This window comes from Atractosteus spatula, chromosome 8 (genome assembly GCF_055471065.1).
Source record: "Atractosteus spatula isolate fAtrSpa1 chromosome 8, fAtrSpa1.hap1, whole genome shotgun sequence".
Taxonomy (NCBI): domain Eukaryota; kingdom Metazoa; phylum Chordata; class Actinopteri; order Semionotiformes; family Lepisosteidae; genus Atractosteus; species Atractosteus spatula.
In genome coordinates this window covers 29,393,444-29,414,032 of record NC_142713.1, presented here as the reverse complement: position 1 = coordinate 29,414,032, position 20,589 = coordinate 29,393,444, and the positions used below count along the sequence as shown (strand labels likewise).

Genomic DNA, 20,589 nt, shown 5'->3' with positions numbered 1-20,589 from the left:
ATGTTGTAATATTCGTATGCTAAGGCAAGTGAAATTACTTTTCTTTGCTAGAAGTGTATCCGTAATTCGTTTAATTCGGGCAACGCGATGTTAAGAAACCAATTTCTTTCGGTCTTCTGAAATTAATGACGGTAGATGTCTGAAGTCCGTTAACCATCAAAATCTGAATGCTTTTATAATTCCGTGAAAAGACCAAATGTATCTCTTTCATGTCTGTATCTGTTATTAAATTTTCCAATATCACAACAGTAACTTAGTTTACAGCTAATTTACTTACAGCGTGTGGTTTTTTGCCCTAACAACCTTATCGTCGAGGTAAATTCATTTATAAATGTTATGATACTATCAGTGTAGAAACGTGCTAAATTCATAAATTGGGATTTGAACTTTATTCACGGTAACTTGCCAAACTTTAAATTTTACTTTTACTTTGTACGGTCGTATGTTTTAATCTCTTTGACCTCATGGAGAAAACAGAGGGGTGGGCTTCCTTTCTGTCATTTTCTTGCAGACGCCATTTAGCAATCTCTTCTGGAATAATCAATCGTATAAATTCTACATCTAGTCCGCTGTATATGCACTTATAGTCATTTTTACAAGTTCGGTCTGTCCAGTGGCTCTCAGAATCTGGTCTCTTCCCGTTAGTCCTTCATTCGAAGGAGGGCTCTTCCTGGTTCAGAAAGAGTTTAGTTTTATTACACTAGCTGAACAGTGACTCATCTCATCCTTTCACAGCAGAAAAGATCTGGCTGGATTGAATGCTTCATAAAAATAGTTGGTACTGCATCGGGGGACTGTACCCCCCCTGCATCACTGGATCCTGTCTCCATAGTATTTTTACGGTACTTTCAGATGCTGGAATCTAGAGGGATCGGCCCTGCTAGGTACCAGTGGGAAAGACGGGAGACTTGGAATGCTGCTGTTGATGCAGCTGACTACATACAAGATCATTAGGTCAAGACATGGATGGGAGTGTTACTGATGGTGAGGGAAATGTTATTTTCAAATTGTAATGTGCCATTTGAAAAACAAAATCTCTAATCTTTCTTATTAACAGGTTTTTACCATCTTAAGAAACAACCTATGAATAAGACCCATTTGACTGGCATTCTGAACTTGGCAATATAATAATTAATAATTGCTTACACTTATATAGCGCTTTTCTGGACACTCCACTCAAAGCGCTTTACAGGTAATGGGGACTCCCCTCCACCACCACCAATGTGCAGCCCCACCTGGATGATGGGACGGCAGCCATAGTGCGCCGGAACGCTCACCACACCTCAGCTCTCAGTGGGGAGGAGAGTAATGAAGCCAATTCATATCTTCAACTTTATATATATCCATCTCTTCAACTTATATATATATATCTCTCTCTTCAACTTTATATCTGACTTTTTATTTGCATCATTGAGGTCTGTAGTGGGTGAAAATCCACATTTCAATTAACCTGGGCAGTATTTTGTGGAATAAAATGTGATACTGCTGATTTTTAAAATTAAACTAGTTCAGCTAGACTGGTTGTGGGAAATACACTTAAGCATCTACTGTGAAGCAGTGCACTTCCTTTAGTAAATCCAAGCACACAACCCACAATTAAAAACCCCTAATAAACCTTTAATTAGAGTTTTTTTTACAAGACAAGTGACAAATTACATTAAAACATCTGAATTTTTAAATGTCTGGATATTATACACCTTCCCATCTGTCTTGCAGGTAGGGATATTGGTCAACATAACAGTATTTTTAATGGAAAATAAGCTGCATAATAGTACATATTACAATTATATAAATGTACAGTGTTTACATAAAATACATCAGAAAAAATGTAAGGATGCAGCTAATATCGAGCGCCACCTTGGAAAAATGCAACATCAATTTGTACATTCACTCTTGCAACAGGTCATAAAAAATTCAGGTGCACCAAAGTCAGACTGAAACATATAAAAATATAAACATTACCATGATGCACACAAAATACAGCAAAACTCCTTGCTTGAATTTATTTTACATATTTCCTCTGTGCAATTACAACAGATTAAAAGTTTAACGTTCCAACACTTTATAAACCCAAATACATTCTCAAGAAATGCAGTGCCAATAATAAAAAAAGCACAAAGTTAAGGCACAATTAGGTTCTCTGCTGTGGGGAGTGTGCATCAGGTTTCTTACATTTAGAATGTGCGTTGTCTGTACATCTTCGTGCTGCAAATACTGCACCCAGAATTAACTACACTGCATTTTTAAACACATGACCGTTCAGTGAACCTAAGCTTATTCAAAGAATACTGTATATACCCCTAATTTCAGTATCCTCCTTCTAATTTATTACAACTGAGGTTTAGATATTGCAAAAAGGAAAATACTTGAAAGTATGGCATTTTACAAATATAATCAGATCAGCTTATTTTTCTATTAATCCTTGTAAAAAATATGGTAAACGTGTTCATAAACTTTCAGTTTAAAGAATGCCAAAAGTGACTCTTTGACTCATGAACACAAGTAGATTTCGAAATGCAACATTTTCTACCAAAATGATTTCCGAATAGTACAAAGTGGGCAATTAAAACAGGACTAGGTTACCACAACTTTACATTCATTATGTGAGCAGGGTACTAAAAAGTGTGTCTAATCCTTTTAACACTTTAATGGACAAAAGTTTGCACTTTCTCTTCATATTATACAAGGTGGTGATTCAGACTCACAAAAACTGTCAGGCTAATGAGAAAGGGGTATGTGACAAGTCACACTATATAACTATTCACAAATGTCAACCTGCCCCATATTCTAGAAAGGTTGTGTATTTGTATACACTTGTATCCATGTTCAAGGTTAGAATATTGAAGCATTTGCTGAATTTCATCTGCATAATTAGTAACTGAAAAAAATTACAGAAAAAATAAAAAATTAAGGAATGCAGTAAATGTGCTCCAAAAGATAACCTGGATATAAAATAAAGGGGTAAGAATTATGGTGCAAGGGGTTCCTGTAGTCAAAATGGCAGTGAATGAAAGAATGGAATGCAAGCCTACAAAACTATGTGGCTAACCATTCATATTATTGCTCTTTAGCTCATGTATGCATCATAATATCCATGATTTGGAAACCTTTTGAAATAGGAGAAAACGGTCCTTGCATTCATACCAACCTAAAATAGCTGTTTGATTAGCTAAGGTTTTTAATTTCTTGATCTCTGAATGCAGATGCAGTCAGTAGAACATTTACTGATAGGTAATAGAACATGAAAGCTTATGATTTGCTTTTATACAGACGAATCCACAATAAGCTACTGCCACCACCATATACATGTATTTACAGCACCCCCATCTAAGAGTTTGTGCATGCCGTTTTGTTTTACTAAAACTACTAAAGGGATTACATCACCCCAAACATTTGTAAGAAATAAATATCCACATTATCATACAATTTAAAGCTTAAATAGGGGCATACTTTAACCAGCACATGCAGCTACTCAATGTACAGGCTGACTAAACCTTAAGTTGTTTTGGGGAGTTGGGGTTATGTAAATCTTTTACATGTGCAATTACAACTGGAAGCCTTTAATTTCCTTGGTAATCTTCAAAAAACAAGTTCATTTTATCAGCCCAGAAATAAAATCCAGTTCCTTTGTGCACAGCTCCTGCACAGCTGCTCATTCTGATGGTGGCTTAAGAGATTTTGAAGTTCTTGCTTACGTTTGCTTTGTATATATATATAAAAAAATTCTTAAGCTGCCACCTCAACGGCACCAGAGCAGCGCTTGAAAAAGAAACTTTCACCAGCTTCTGTTGATGTGGCTCCAAAAGGTCTTGGACTTTTTTAAATGAAGGAAATGTTTTCATAAAAAAAGAAAGGAAGACAGCATCTGCACCGGAGCCCTCTCATATTGTGTGCAGTCCAGGTGGTGGTTGGGACACTCAGGAAAACCCCGGAGAGTTGCCTGTGTTGGTCCGGTGGCGCAGGTGTGACATAGTTTTCATGTGTTTGCTGGAGGGCTTCAGAGGAGTGTTGCAGTCCACAGCCTGGGGAAAGCGCTGGTGGTATCGGTCAAGACGAAGGTATTTCACGGTTACCAGCTTCCCTGGAGAGAAGGATTAAGAGGAGAAGGCTACTATGAAAACCAAGCCACGACCATAGCACATACTAGTACCCTATACCAAGGGCTTAAATCAAATCCCATCTGTGTAAAAACTACACTTTGCATGAAGACCACAATTTGAAAACTTCAGTTTATAACCAGATAGAACTTTTAAAAGGGTCATTTAATCTGATGTTAACATTTGTTGCTCAAATTCTATGAATGCAAGATCAAATATTCTAATGGTCGTCATGTGAAGTGTATAATGGTATAACTCTGAATGATAGGATGTGATGGGTAAGTTACTCAAGTATCAACCTACAACAAAAAATAAAACCTCTTAAGGTGGCTACGACTTCCATGCCATGGCAACCTGATCTCTCAAAGTCATCCAATTCTCCAGCTTACTGAGCAATTTCTCCGTTTTGTGTCTCTCAAGAATGTCCTACGCTTTCCACTCTTCAATGACTACCAGTGCCTGCTTGCGTTCAATCCTATTGCTCTCTTCCTCACTGCCACCTGCAAATCCTTGCGTCTACCAGCAGCTTGGTACATCACTCATCTTGCTAGCTGCTTAAGAGTTCCTTTTCTTCAACCTCCTAAAACTAGTGCCCACTCAGTCTCTCGCATCACTGTGATATAGGCATCTCAAGCCACCTTAAAAACCATCTATTCAGATTGCTGCTGCAGGCCGAATGATCCATCTTTACACACAACCTATACTCTTATGAGTTTGTCACTGGTACGTCATTCTACCCACTAAGAGATAAGACCTCACATAACCTTAACTATAATACATTTTGCCGTCAGGCATGTGTATTACAATCAAAGTATTTGCTATAGTAGCAGCATTTTTTGTATTCTAGTTTTAAGCAACAGGCAAAATAGATAAATTACTGGAAAAACAGCACAATGTGATTAACCCCTTTTCCTAATGCAGTTGGAAAGGCAACCATTTGCACTCCTTCCTAAATTAAACGTCGATGTATTGCAAGTATACTGAATTGATCTTCCATACACAATTTAAAGCATTAAACTTCGACTGGAAGTCCTGTGGATTTCCAAACCGCATTAAGTCCCTGAAAAAACCAAGCAGTGTGTGTGCACAATTGCAGTTCTGTGAAGAAAACGTATTTATTCTGTGGTTATTAGATCAGCAAGTTACCATAAATATTGTGCTGAATAAACCATATGCTACAGCGTTAGCTTTGATGAACACCTTTAATATGAAACACGTGTTAATCTTAAAAACTTTGAATACGAATTCTTAGCCTCATATTCATAAAAACTTAACTTTGACGGCATTGTATGGAGATAAGTGAAAAGAAAAAAGGCTCATCATACTCCTGTAAAAATGTGTAAACACCCGCTTTGTTACAATAAATGAAAAAATAAAACCAAAACCAAGGATGTCTGATGTCTGATAAATGCATCAGAAAAGGCAACAATGGTCACATTGTTGAAAAACTGTCACCTACTGAATCATAGAACTGACAGTCTAATCTTAAAGAAGACTCATGAAACAAAAACTGCATAATTAAGATGTTTAGGCTTATTTGTCTTACCATCAAACCAAGAGCCATGTAATGCCTTGAAAGCCTTGCCAGCATGCTCAGTGGACAGGCATTTCACATACACACAGCCCTGAAACAGGCAAAGGGAACAAAGTTATACTTTTCAAAAACAGTGACAGCTTCATAGACAGGTGTACACTTGTTCTTGGGGACAATCAAACCAACCTCACGCGAGTTCTTGTCCACCGAAATGTGAACAATTCCATCATTGTTACTGCACTTCTCCAGAATGGCCTCATGAATCGCCAAATCCCAGTTTTCACCAACCTCCCTGATGAAAGAACAAATTGTATAAAATACACAATCCTGGCAGCTCAATCCGTTAGTGATGCTGTTGAAAGGGCTTTACAGGCAATGGGTTGTCCACTTCACCTCCACCAATAGGTAGAACCCACTTGGATGATGCAATGGCAGCTAAAGTGCACCAGTACACTCACCACACACCAGCTAACAGACCAGAGTAATGAAGCCAGTTCATACATGGGGATTATTAGAAGACATTAATTGGTAAAGGCCGGGGGGGGGGGGGAATTTGGCCAGGACACTGGGGTTAACACCCCTATTCTTTTCAATAAACTTCCGTCGTCATTTAAAATCCCAGGTTATGGTCAGGACCTCCATTTTACACCTCAGATTTGCCCAACATTATAAAGCATTTAAATAAAATGTAACAAAAGTACATGAATTGAATCACTATGTTTAGTGACAACCCGAAAACACAGTGAAAAGTTACATTTTAAAACTAGATAGGCATTTTAATTATATGCAGGCTCAGTACAATGACTTTTCTACACAAAATACCAGGATAAAATTGGCCTTTTAATCTAAAAACTGCCAATTCAATATTTTAACCTCTTTTCCAAAACACTTAAAAACAGTGTTCCTCACCCTTTAAAACAGCCATAAAGCATCGGGACCTGTTCACTGTAAGTTGCACAGTAATCTTTAAGGTCAAAGTTATACAATAGTTATAGCAATTTAGTAAGTAACAACTTCATTTTACCATAAAGCATGCTGGCAAAAAGTGCAGTTTGTGAAAGACCTGTTCTTTCTGAACAAATTGATATACAAGTCATTCGACTGACTCAGGAAGATGGACCAAAGGCAAGAAATTATTCAGTGCCAGTCTCAGAGAACGGAGGGAGAAACTTGGGAAGTCAATCTGATGCTACAGAGTAAATGCTAAGCAATCGTACATCAACTAACAAAATAAAAACACACATACCCCTCATATAAATAGCATGTACAGTACATTTGAGGATGGTGCGTGATTCATTTATTTTAAGGGTTATTTCAGACAGCTATATTTAACAATCTAGAAAATACTGAATTAATAAAACTAAACATCTAATGTACATATTGTAAAAGAAGTGTAACGATCTTTTTGTAAGACCCAAGGTACATGTCTTCAATTGTGAACATAAATACACCTTGGGGCAAAAACACTGATCACCTTGATTTGATGTGTTCAGAAAAAGTCACTATACTATTTTATTACTTTCTATTGGTTCCCCACTAATTTATTCCACCTTACTTGTGGTGATAAAAATCAATTTTTGATTCATGTGCTTCTACAATATTTTTTTACTTATGTCTTGCTGCTGTTAGACAAGCTAAGCTCTCATTAACAAAAGGGTCTATATGTCTTTTTTACACAGTAGACAACGCCATTGTCAAGAATACATTTATACAAAAACAATTTTTAAACAAACCAGCCAGGCATTCAAGTTTGGATTTCAGAACAAATATAAATCTAAACAATCAAGCTACTCGACTTCATTCATCATCACAAGAAATTTTAAACCAAAATGCCAAAAGCAATTCTCATCCACTAAGAATATAAAGACGGTACTCACATTACTGGATCAAACATGTTGCGGATTTTCAAACATGGTGTTAAACTGTTCGGTGGAGAGTTTCTTCTGTCAAGTGGAAAAGCTGACAAACAAGTAATGAATCATGTCAGTTTTCTGTACCATAACCCTTAGAAAAAGCTACATGATAAATTGGACTTTGTGAAGAAACAAACTACTAAAGACAGAATCAATTCACTCAAGACTAAATCTCATTAGAATGCAATACCAATATCTAATTTTGTATGCATTTCTTAAGACTTTAATTTCCTTCAAACATACCTTACCAAAACCTCTATGTACTGAGCATGAACTGGAATAGGGTATTACCTTTGCCCTGCCACACTTTGGAAGGGATGATCGACATTTTTTCACAGACTGTTGATGGCTGGGTCCACCTCCACACAAGGAAATCTGCTCCACCTATTTGCCGAGTTTCAGTCCGTATTCTAGATTCATTTGCCATAAGAAAATTCACTGCTCTCTCCCACACTTTTTTCATTTTCTTCCTGAAAGCATTTAAAAAAAAAACTTTTAATACAGACAGAGGAGAATATTCAGAGATTAATAATGTTAAAGAACAATATAATCTAAGATGGCCTCCATTATACATGAAATAACATACCTGTTCACCGGCAGGATCAGTGAGTCTCGGACATGGGGAATAGGCAGGTAGGGCTGCAAGTCTTTGTTTTCCTGGAAAGCTTCATTATGGCTTCTAAGTACATCTATAAATGGAAAAACTATTTTGAGCAAGCTAAGCCCATTACTTTTTCAATTCATCTCACATTCTTCACTTACAATTTCCATGGAATTTTTTTTTAAATCAGAAAGTTACCTATGATTCTTTCCACCATGTCATACATCTGTCTGGTCTCTTCTTCCTCTTTCCTACAGCGATACTTCATGTAATAGAAAACACCACACACTATTCCAATACCTGCAAATAAATATTGAAACAACATTTAAGGCAGTAGAAGGGACTGCATCACTAGTTTTATAAGAGTTTATAAAATACTCCCATAGTATTTTTGTCTTTTAGTGAGAATTCATATTCTAGTCCACAGTTTTAAATAAATCATGAAGGCTTTTCTTTCTATTAATCAGATAAGCCAGTTGGCCTTGTATAATTTGCAACCTTGCGTTATCAGATAAGACAGGTTTAATAATGAGCAAGCACTATGAAAAGCTTGGATTTAATGGATTTTAATAAAAAAAACAGGTCTGACAAACACTGGTTTGCCACGTTAAGAAAAAAGGAGCACTATGCTTACCAACGATACAAATCACAACTCGGTGGATAACCGTGAGAAATGCACGTCGAAAACGGCAGATAAAGGACATGTTGGGATGAGTGGATTCCAGGTATTTTATTTCCGAAACATCTGTGACTTTGTCCTTGGGATCACTGCCAATCAACCTTCCAAGACAAAAGGAGGGTTATTAATGCACAAAACACAGAACACCTTATGGTAAAATTAGTATGTTAACAGTAGTTCCACTTTTGAACAGCAAACCATAACACATCCCTGTTGTTTGAATGGGAAACACTAGAGCTCTAGCCCAGGATCCAGACTAGAGAATCCTGCTCTGTAGCAGCGGGACGACAAAAATTAAGAAGCAGCGACCCACAGACCTCTAGGAGATACGGTGAATGTGGAAACAATGGTAACAGTAAAGAAAAGGCTTCTCTTAGAAATCTAAGGTTCACAAGAAGCAGATTCATTTTTATACAATGCTAATTATGTGATTTAGCCTAATGACATAAGCGCTACAAGAGTTTGCAAAGTAAAAAAAATTACTACACGCAGCTGCACAGAAAAGAGCAAAGTAGATGTTTTGCATATTCTTTGAAATTCTAGAGAACTAAACAAACAGCAACATCTTAGCCAGTATTCCAAACAAGTTCCCATAAGGATGAACTCGGCAGTAAGTACTGTGTGCTCTGGAAAGAGCAACAGCTTGTGACAGTGGTGTAAAGAAAATAAACAACCACTCTGTTAAGGACTGTATTTTGGAGCTGGCTTGCACTTGTACTAAAGATGGCTGATGTACTTTTTTTACCACTCTGTTATGACTCTTAGATGAGGATGTATAATTTTGCAAGGTCCACACTATCTTCTGGTTTTAATTCCACTCATGCTTTTTGTTAATTTAACAACTATATACACGCACATTCGGCTGTTACTGTTATCCAAAGCAACTTATACCTGCACATATTTATACAGCTAGGCATTTCACTAGAGGTGGGTGAAGTACCTTGCTCAAGGATAAAACAGCAGTGTCTTACTAAGGATGTGAACCTACAACCTTCTACTTACAAGCCCAGAATCCTAACTATTGCTCCATACTGCTGCCCCAGTACCTTTATTTCAGGTGTGTAGGTTTATGAAAAGGCAAAGCACAATGAAAAGATATTTCTAATCAGCTTCTTAGAATCTAAAGAACATCCTGATCGCAACCTCTTTAAAAGAATCTAGAAAGACAAAAATCAAAGACCTTGATTAAATGATAGTTAATTTTGGTTTCCACGTTGCCCATCAGGTAAAAGCCTCTGCTTACAGTACAGGGCCTGAAACATAAGACTGTTCGTTTGAATCGGGGCTCGCTCATCAGATGCGTGTCTGGGATCCAGCCAGGGGCAGGCACAAAGAGCCACGTACTTCCAGTGCCAAGAAGGCCTGGAGTTGACCTGAGTTTCTTTTGCTTGCCGATGGACTGCCTGCAGCTTGTTCGCCTGCAGGATTATCAAAGAGAGCTGCAATAGACTTTCTTTGCACCATCTCATTGGCACAGACCAGCTTACCTTATTCCTACGTCACCCTCGCTTTTAAGGATCCATTTGAGGGCGGTGGAAACGTTCTTCTCATATTGTGGATTGTAAAGCTTCAAGTCAGAGATTGAATAATATTAATTAGGACATGAAAATATATTTGCTGTTTTGTCAAAAGGCTTTTCAACAAAACCTTTCTAAGGTGCAACCCAAACAGTTTTGTGAAAAAGGACTGAAAAATGCAAAAGGCCACTTTACTTACAATCAGAATGTTTTGAAAACGTGCCAAATTATGAAAAAAAGCAATCACATAATGAAAAGTTTAATGTGCAGCTACAAGATATATTAATACAAAAAAAACTTACAATTAAGACCTCTGAAGCTTCATTGATAGAAAGACTTCTGTTTGCATGATGGATATGATCACCACAGTCATGTTCACCTTAAAGAATTAGAACAAAGTACAACTGCGGTAATATTTGTGCAAAAGAATTAGTTTGCCGTTTTTTTTTACCAAGTACGATCACACATGGAAACAAAAATATGAAAATGCTGTTTTTTTTCCAAATATTGGGGAGCTTTTTCTTAGTCAATAACTACAAAGTACAAACTTAACCAACATCTCACACGGCTTTATGTTCACATTAATGTAAACATCATCCATTTTCCAACCGCTTTAATGAACTTAGGGTCACAGGGGAGACAGAAACTATCCCAGTAGGAAATGGATACTCCCTGGATGGGACACGAATACACTGCAGGGCACACAGAAACGCACACACACAATGCTAACCACTGCCCTTAATCTGATATAAAAACATCAATCCCAAGTTCTCCCCCCCAAAAAAAGATTTCCTAAAAAGTCATTCAGATTTTTCTTGAACTCTGTGACTATTTCCAAAGAATATAAAGACTACCAATCTAAAATGAGGAAAAATAAAAATGCTTACCTGCTATTTTGGCCAAATGGTCATGTAGATGAAGTAAAATTTTCAAAATCATTGCCTTTTCTTGGTCTTTCTGTAAAGAAACATTCCCAAAAATGATCAAATATGGCAATCGACAACACGAGCTAAATTATGTACTAAGATCTATAGGAAGGACACCCATTTAAAAATTAAAGCTACACAAAGTATTCAGTGGCAGTGCTTGGGAAGCCATAGGGGTCTCCAGGAGTTATGAAAGCACCCGCCAACTATGCCCACCCTACCCTTGCTTAAGCTGAGTCAATCATGCACTGCTGCTTGGGGAATCCCAGTCACAGTCAGCTAGTGACATGGCCCAGGCTCAGAACCATGACCACAGAGCTCAGGGAACCAAATATGATGCACCAGATGAGGTAATTTACCAATTAATTACCACATTTCACAGAAACGGAAACAAGCTTCTGATGCAACCAGAAGCTTTTATAGGTTTCAACTGCCGACAAAACAGTTATTTGCCACAAAAAAGTAAGCAAATCTTCTATAAAAGGCATATAAAGCATTAAGTGCTTTACTCATCAAAAATTAAGAAAACCAAGAGATTATGGCTAAATAAAAAATATATTTATTGCTGAAAATTGTTACGTTTTAATACAATTAAAACAAATAAACAAGAAACAGTTTAAAGAAAGGGAGATTGAAATTTGCCAAATCCAAACTGAATGTTACAAAATGAGATTTTACATAAAATATATACTTCCCAACTAAAAAACTATGTTATGTATTGTGATTAATTTTGAATATATTCAACATCCTGGATTATATCCCAGAACAATTTAAAAACCTAAACCATAAAGCACAGATGCACATTTCAAAGAGTATACTTACATAAGCGTTATCAAAATCAGTGCCAAATGGATGGTTCTTAACTGAAAAAGAAGAAAGATTATAGAAATGAATACATAATGCTTGATCAGCTCCCATAACTTGAAATTCCTAGAGACGCTCCTATCCAACAGCAAACGGGTGTACGTAGTCAATGCGTGGGAACCAAGAGTTGTCTTCAACTCTTTCTACTTGATGCTGCATTTGTGTCTTTGAATGCTAGGTCTTTGATTCACAATTGTCTTTTCTAGCTCTCAATTGCTCCATCTGAGGTAAGCATTTGAGAGACAACGTACATCACCATTCCTAAAACACACAGTAGTGCCACATTAAGTGCAAGAGACCGTTTTCCTTAGTCAATTTACTCACCTCCTCATTTGATTTTAGGTTCTGCAGCCTATTCACAATACCTCTTAAGCCAAACATCTAATTTTTGTACGTCTTCATGAGTTCCCATGTTTTGCTGCCATAGAAACACAAGGAAGCAATGACCACCTTAAAAGTCTAAAGTTAGACTTTGGTTTAAGTAGAAGATGTTGCTCCCCAAATATATTACTTATTTGTATCTCAACTTGATGTGGTTCCAGCAGTGTTATAAAATTACAATTTAAACTTCCTATTTCTGTCTTTAACCACCATCTTACAGTTTCTTATCCATCTTCTGCATTATTTCGTTCACTTATACATGCTTGTATCACCATTGACATGTTCATATACAATAGCTCCATAGGCATGCCAAGAGTTACTCATGCACTTTTAATGGATTTGCATGCCACTGATCCATTTTTAATGAGCGTAATAACTTACATTTTGATTAATACACTTTTAATATTAAAATGTCTTACCATTTAGCATGATTCTTGCCCTTTCTAAATTCTCCAATCACGGGCTCATACCTTGACACTACACAGCACACCAGCCTACAAGTGCTCAGTTGTTAAATGGCTACAGGAGGGACAGAGAACTGACTTCATATGTGAAAACACCTGTTCACAGAGGTATGTAGATCCAAATGCTGCAAGCAGTGAAAATGTTACTTTCTTTGAACAATCAAATTGGCAGGGACTTCCAACAAGCCATAATAGAGACATTGTGATTGCTTTTAATAGCCTCAGCTGCGTTTTGTAGATTCTGGAACTTTGAGTCCCAAAAGTCTGAGTACTGTACTTCAACATCCTCAACACCCATGCACTAAACACTGAAAAATCCATGTTGCTGGTATCAATACTGGTGTAATCCGAAAAGGTTATGCCAAAATGTCTGACTTTCTGAAAACTGACAAAATTCTGATGCCAATTCTTGCTTGTTCACTATAAACTCAGTAACATGCATTGTGCAGTGTTTTAAGCCCTTTAAGGTGTTGGACATAGCAGAAAGTAGAGGAGCCAATGTCAAGAGGAAAAAATGGCAAGTTCTGCAAGAAATGCTTTCCACATTTTGAAAAGACCCATAACAGCTTGATCTGCAATCTGCAAACGGAGGTTGGGTTCATTCATACGCATGGTGATGTTAGTTAGAAAAATTAGTTTTGCAGCTCATTTTTTACTAATTCGGGGTATTTTTGACCTTTTTCTTGAAAAAAAAAAGATCTTGATTGCATCAAGACAGTCCACAAATGTGCCAAAATGTTGCCAAGGCTGAGCCAACGATCACCGCTGTAAAGCAGAATATTCTTGTTCACACTGCCCATCTCCTAAAGCAGAATTTAAAACTGTCCTGTGTCAAAGTAAATCATGCAACGAGAAAATTCATTATTTTCACCAGTCATCACATTATTAGGTTGATTCAAACTCTTGGCACAAATTTTTTTCTAATGAATAATAATTTGCTTTCTCAGCAACCACAATTTTGTCCAAAATGTTCGGCTTCACACTTTGTGAAAAATGTTATCAGTGGCATGAATTGCAAGCTTTCCTGTTGAAACAATAGGCTAGCCCTGCTAAAAAACAGTGCAGTAAATAAAGCAAGTGAATTTTTTTCTATACCAAAATTTTTTTTGTTGGGCATCATGTCATAAAGAATTACAAAACAGTCAAGCATAATTTATCATTTTTTAATTTAAATTATTTGTGGCTTAGTAGACTTATTGCACATGCTGTTTCATGTCTGCTGTAGGTTGTTGACCCCAAAGTTAGACTTTTCTTCAGCTAAACCTTGATTATCAGAGTGATCTTCAGCAACAATGTTAATTAAGCAATTAAGGATCTATCCAGTAATTAAATTATTGGAAAGATTAATGCCCTTAAATCACACAAAACAGAAGTACAAAGGTTAACAACACCTGGCTAAAGACATGCCAAAAACAAAATGCAAACAATGCAATGCAGGCACTGGAAGGTCATACCGTTATGTCCAGCAAACTAGTGAACTTCACCAGCAATGTGAAAAACATACCGAACGCTATATCCAATGAGTTATAGTTCTTGACAATAGCACCATAATCTGACACTCGAGGGTACCATATATCATGTCTCTGCTCTGGGAAATGATGCTATTGCGTGTTCAAAAGCAAGGCACAACAATAAACTAAGCTCTTTCCAAGAACAATAGACAACCAACTAATATGATATGATCACAGAGATGTTTTTTTAAGCTTTAATCCAATGAAAAGGCTAAGTGCTGACGTCTTTCTAGCAGACATCTCAGAAACTGGAATCATTCCAGCACTTTTGTTTTCGCTTTGGATTAAAATATGCCCAAGGTTTTTTCCACGCCTCTACCTAAGTTTATAGCTACCGCTTAAGGGATAATTGTAACAACTTTAAGAAAAAATGGAAATTTCAAACTTTGAGGTTACCTATGTACACTGCCTGTATAAGAAAAACAATCAATAACCTGTACTTTCAAATTAGTCCTACAGTTTTTCCCCCCATCTTGTTCTTTGAAGTGCTCCAAAAGGCACTTGTAACTCAGCTATAAAATTAACTGACTTCTGCAGAGGTTGCAAATGAACGTAAATAGCCAGCTGTTAATACAGGACCCCGATCAATTCCCTCTCTACCTCTAATCTTCAATTTACTCTCAATGAAATTCCTCTGCGCCTTCTGAAATCTTACAAACGTTTCTTCTAATTGAGCTACTAGCCATTAGAAAAAACCCTAATGGGTGAGCAAAACACAATTAAAAAAAAAGTCTCTTTCCCAAAAACTTTACTGTCACCTATCGTCAAACAAATTCATGATGGATGGGTGCATGTACAACTTCAATGCGATGCACTTAAGATTAAGCATCCTTTGGGGTTGTTGAATTCAAACAAAACTATTCCTCCATCCCTCTTATTCACATTAAGTTGAAATTGATTTTTTTTCTACTCAGCTGCAGAAACATACTACAAAGCAAAATATGCATTACCGATTTCTTTTACACTATAACATACATTCTTTCACCTAAGAAAGATAATGTCCATTTTGAAATCCTTAATAATCTGGTCTAGTATTTAAGAATTGTGGAAGGATGCAAAAGCCATGTGTGATGTTCAACGACTGCATTTAGTTTGACCAATTTAGTTACAACCAATTCGTTTATTTGAATAAGTAATAAAAATGTGATCAATGAATGTTCCCTTCCGCTTAATCAACAACTAAAATTTCCCTATTTCGGAGGTTGGAAAGAATGGACATTGATGAGCGCATTTCAAAACATGGCAAAATGTATACGGGGTGACATGTAAAACATACAATTTACATCACAAAATAGAAGGAATTTCCAGGTATGCCGAGGGCCTTAATCTGAGATACAGAACGAGGCAACAAAACTTCCGGTGACATGAAGCGGCCCTATTACATTGTAAGCAAGCAGGCTTGTGAATACATCTCTTTTAATCCAATAGAAAAAAAGCTTTCAATTTCAAGACAGTTTGGTTGACATATACAACTTGTCTTACCCTGCATGGAGATCGCTTTAGAGCATTTCTAGCTGAAATGTCTACTGCACAACCTGTACTTATTCGCTTATTACATGAGTCATTAAAATAACTAGTGAGCAGGAAGGGGCACTTCACGTCACAAGTCACGTGAACTCACTCTCAAGACCAAAGGTTTGTGACAGTATGGCAACTATCCAGCACTGTCACGAAGTTCACGATTGTGTGCATATTCGGAATTTGTAAAATTGACTATTGCGAAAATGTTTTTTGTTACAGCAATTGAATAACTGGTCTGAGAAACAAACTGCAATTCCCCTTTAAGTAACATCAGTTCCTTTCAGGGGAAGGGATTATGACAGAGTTGACTGGCACCTGTAAGATACAAAAAACACTGGCAAAGTTGATTCAATGGACTAAAGCCAGTCTTTGCCATTACGTTTTCTTCATTTGCTCATTAATGCACCAAATAATTTTGTATAATGAAGTTTGTGAACGCATCCTGGCACCTCCACATCTTTTGATTTTATTCGCCTTTTTCAAAACCATAGGCATTACACATTGGCTTATTTTTAGATCTTGTACTTATTACACATGTAGTCCAATGCACTGCATTTGATTAACCTTAAAAACATCAAAAGGCAGTTTTGCTGCTTTCACATTTCAGGGCTGTTAGTATTCAGATATTCCTGACACTTAATGGGATATTGACTTTAACATCTGAAACTGAAGTTCTTGAAATGTACTTGGCTGCATCTTAATGACAATAATTCTACAGCTCATGTAATTCTTCCACTCAACTCGGCTTTAAATTGTTAAAGTTCTTAAATGTAGTGAACTGCAAATATAATGCAAATCATTTTAATGGCTTTTTTCCCCCAAAATTATCATTTGAACTAGTAAATTCATTTTACTTGCTGGAGGAGGAGTATGTAAACAAAACATTGCTATGAGGATGGACTGCAGTTTTTCCTGAAGCATTTAAATAAATCACACATTTGCAACACCCTCCTCTTTACTACTTGCTAGCATTCTGGAAAAGATGTAAACTGTATATTTCGTTGGGCAAATAAGAGGAAGATTAAGAAAATAAGGAGATTCTGGAGTTTGGCCTAATGATGCATTAGCAGATTTACTGATAGCATTTGCATTGATTTAGACAAATTTCTCCACCTCCAATTCCATCTCTCAATCCTGATGTCACTCTAATGCTTAGAACTGATGGTGTAACAATCCAGCTAACTGGTTTGAAACCCGACAAGAAGGAATGTTGCATCCTGAACATTTGGAAGAACTTGCATCTATAAACAGTTATATATTTGCATGCTGCACTTAACTACGTGGATGTGAATTAAAATTGAGAATGGAGGCGCTTTACTCAATGGGGTTGGGAGTGTGGAACAAGCTACCCAGCCATGTGACTGAAGCCAATGTTTTGGTTTTCATAAAAAAAAACAGCTGAATAAGATCCCGGGATCAATAAGCTACTAACTACCAAACAGGCCAAAAGGGTCAACTGGCTTCCTCTCGTTCTTAACCTTATGTAGTATAAGAAACCACTTGCTGTTTTATGAATAGACATTTTAGCTAGTTTTGCCTGTACTGGTATCCAAGAGGTTTGTCTTTGTGACATTACCCAAAGGACCCAAACAATGTCTTCCACAACAAATGACTTATTTAAATTAGATAACAGAGAGTAAAAACATGAATGAAATTTTCATTAAACTGCACTATATGGTTTTCAGTGAGATAGTTTCTCTCTCTCAAGTGAACCCAACCTTAGTCCTGGACAGCTACATACCTGCAGGTTTTATGGATGACCCTCATCTCACACATTCCTAAATCTCGGGATCAATTTCATTGTAATCGCTTAACCAGATCTGTTCAGGTAGTAAGAGGCCATTGGAAATAAAAATGCCAAAAATCTTTCGAGGACTAGAGCAGATCACTATATACAATGAACCCCTGTATTTTGCTCTTTTAACTGTTACTAGTAATAGAAAAAAAGTACAAAATGCCAAAACTCTTGCAAGATACGTCTTCATCCAAGAAAACAGCCCAATCAAAAACACACTGACAACTTCAAAAACTTAGATTTGTTTGAGTAAAGGAGATTAACTCCACATGAGAAGAAAAAATTCCAAAATCACCAAAGACAAAAAGTCAAAGGCGTAAATACAGATTTCCATATACAAGGGTGTTATTTTTAAATCCAAAAATAATGAAAACATTTCCAATTTCACTGGCTCCAGACCCTTGTGTTTGCCTTGCTAGTGAACCTTGCAGGTACTGGGATGATTTCAAACACTGAGCCATCAAACTGTTCAGCCCTTGATTTCAATGACCCTCAAAAAACATCACAACAGTGATACACAACTCTCTCTCTCCACTCCAATGACAACTTGCAAGTCAGGGCCAATCTTGTATCGCGTATCCCATTAAAAAGGAGCACTCAACAGCACCCAGCTTTTAATGAAAATGACGTACTAGAGCGTTATGGGGAAGGGGAGGAGAGTCAATACACTCCAAAACGCTATGAAACTGATCACTGGGTTTTGAACAGGAACGTCCCCACGTGTTTATCATGAGCTGTACAGATAGATCCCTGTCAGACGACCGACCGCGTTTGAGATTTTAAAGCAACGGTCAACCGGTACACCGCTTTAGAGATGTGCCGATCTGATAACCGGAAACAAGCTGACATTTTGCCATTACTCTGCATTTACCTCGTATACATTTTGCGCTACTTAATCCCCAACCCCCTTCTTTACCCAACAAGCATTCCCAGCCGATCAGAAGACGGACTGAGCCCCCCTTTTAGGGGACTTTTCTAGCATGATGAGCTTTTCAAAGGCGGCTGGCTATACTTACTGACGACCTCGGCCTCGGGAGCGCCGGAGCCCCTCATCCGCAGGTACATGAGCCCCAGCAGCAGGAAGAAGAGGCAGGCGGCGGTCAGCAGGAACATGGACAGGTAATGGGCGCTGAAGCCGCCGGTGGCCGACACCTCCTCCCGTCGGAACTGCTGCAGGAGCTCCTCCTCCGGCGCCACCGAGCCGAACGCGTGGTTCGGGCCCGTGTGGTTCGAGTGGTTGGACCGGGGGCTGCCGGCGGCCGGGACGCTGTTGTACGAGGAGTAGCGGGTCTTTGTCCCGATGCCGAACCTGCTGCTGCTGCTGCTGCTGCTGCTGCTGTTGATGTGGTTGTTGCCGGCGGCGGCAGGGCTGGAGCCGCTCCGTCCCCCGACTCCCCTCGCCCCCATCACCCCCGAGAAGAGTCCAGACGGTCCCGCGTAGCCGCGGTACCTCAGGTCGCCGCTCAGTCCCGGCTCTCCACGGCCATAAGTCTCCTCCTCCGTCTCCAGCCGGTCTGTATTCTTGGCCAACTCTTCCTCTTCCTCCTCCGCCCCCCGGCCTCTCACCATGTCTAGACTCCCAGAGGCGAGCTTGTCATTTACTACGGTTACGCCGCCCTCCACCCCCCTGGCACCTCTCGGAGGAGACGGCGGCGATTTAAACTGACTCCGTCTGGGGCTCAGTCGGCGGTCGCGGAGCCTCTCCTTCCCCGACGCGCTCTCTTCCTCATCCGAGTCGGAATAATCCCCCGCCGGCTTACCGCCGCTGGGAGGATAAGACGCCCTGCTCCCGTTCACAGCCCCGGCGCCCCGCTCCGTCTCCCCCTCGTCGAAATCGTCTTCCTCGCCCTCCTCCCCGTAAGCCCCGCGACGGCGCACGACGTCCCCCCTGCCTCCCCACAGGGACGCCACGGAGAGACTCTTCCTCCCTTCCAGAGGCGCCGAAGGGGTACTGGCCAGGCTTCCAGTCACACAGACGCCGTGGCTCCTGCGGGCTGCAGCGGGGGAAGGAGCGGTGGGTGGAGGCCTGTGCTGCTGCTGCTGCTGCTGCTGTTCCTGCTGCTGCTGCTGGTGGTGGTGGTGGTGGTGGTGATGCCCAGAGCCTCGGTCTCTCCTGCCGCTGTGGTGCAGGCCTCCTTTCTTCTGGCCGACTTCGGCATCCGACTCGTCGGAGCTGAAGCCCAGAACGAACTTGCTTCCCCCGCCGGGGCGCTTGTCGTGCTGAACCGGGACACCGCCGGGGCTCCTGCCGCCTCTCGGGCTCAGGTACGTGACGTCACTGCTGGCCGGCCTGGCCGCGAGTCCCACCGCTCCCGCCGCTGTGCCGCCGCCGCCGCCGCTGCTGTTGATGCTGCCGCTGCTGCGGGTTTTACCGGTCCTGGTTCCGCGCTGTGGCTGCTCCTCTCGTAGCTTCTTGAGCTTTTTCAAATACACGGGCCGGGTACTCTCAGTCACGGGTCCTGTGATGACACCCAGTCGCTTTAACTCCGAGAAAACCTCCTCATCTGTTAACTGTGCTGCCGCCATCTTTGCTCGACACTCACAGCTCACACTCAGGGCTCCGGGGGGGAAGTGACGTAACCAGACCAGACCCAGACAGTGAACTAGTTCACTCAAGTCACGCAGGTCTGAGACTTGGCTGCTGGGGGCAGATTGAACATCTGCCTACCTGCAGCTTTATGAACACGGTGTAACCCGCCCCATCGGCATGTAATGACTAAACGTGGCTCTCAGCGCTCTTTATTGGTCTGAAATCGCGGTGCATTGTATTTGGGTTATTAATTTTA

General features: G+C 39.5%; 1 protein-coding gene across 1 annotated transcript; it reads right to left on the bottom strand.

Moving 5' to 3' along the window:
• Positions 1-1,596: 1,596 nt before the first annotated feature.
• Positions 1,597-20,351, bottom strand: lemd3 (LEM domain containing 3). The gene is made up of 13 exons (XM_088924205.1): positions 18,820-20,351; positions 12,090-12,130; positions 11,229-11,298; positions 10,644-10,720; positions 10,312-10,391; positions 8,780-8,925; positions 8,344-8,445; positions 8,131-8,233; positions 7,836-8,014; positions 7,509-7,590; positions 5,818-5,923; positions 5,644-5,722; positions 1,597-4,081 (listed from the first exon to the last, which is right to left on the bottom strand). Exons 1-13 carry the CDS (start codon positions 20,327-20,329, stop codon positions 3,918-3,920), a joined length of 2,739 nt encoding a protein of 912 aa, XP_088780331.1. The 5' UTR covers positions 20,330-20,351; the 3' UTR covers positions 1,597-3,917.
• Positions 20,352-20,589: the final 238 nt, after the last annotated feature.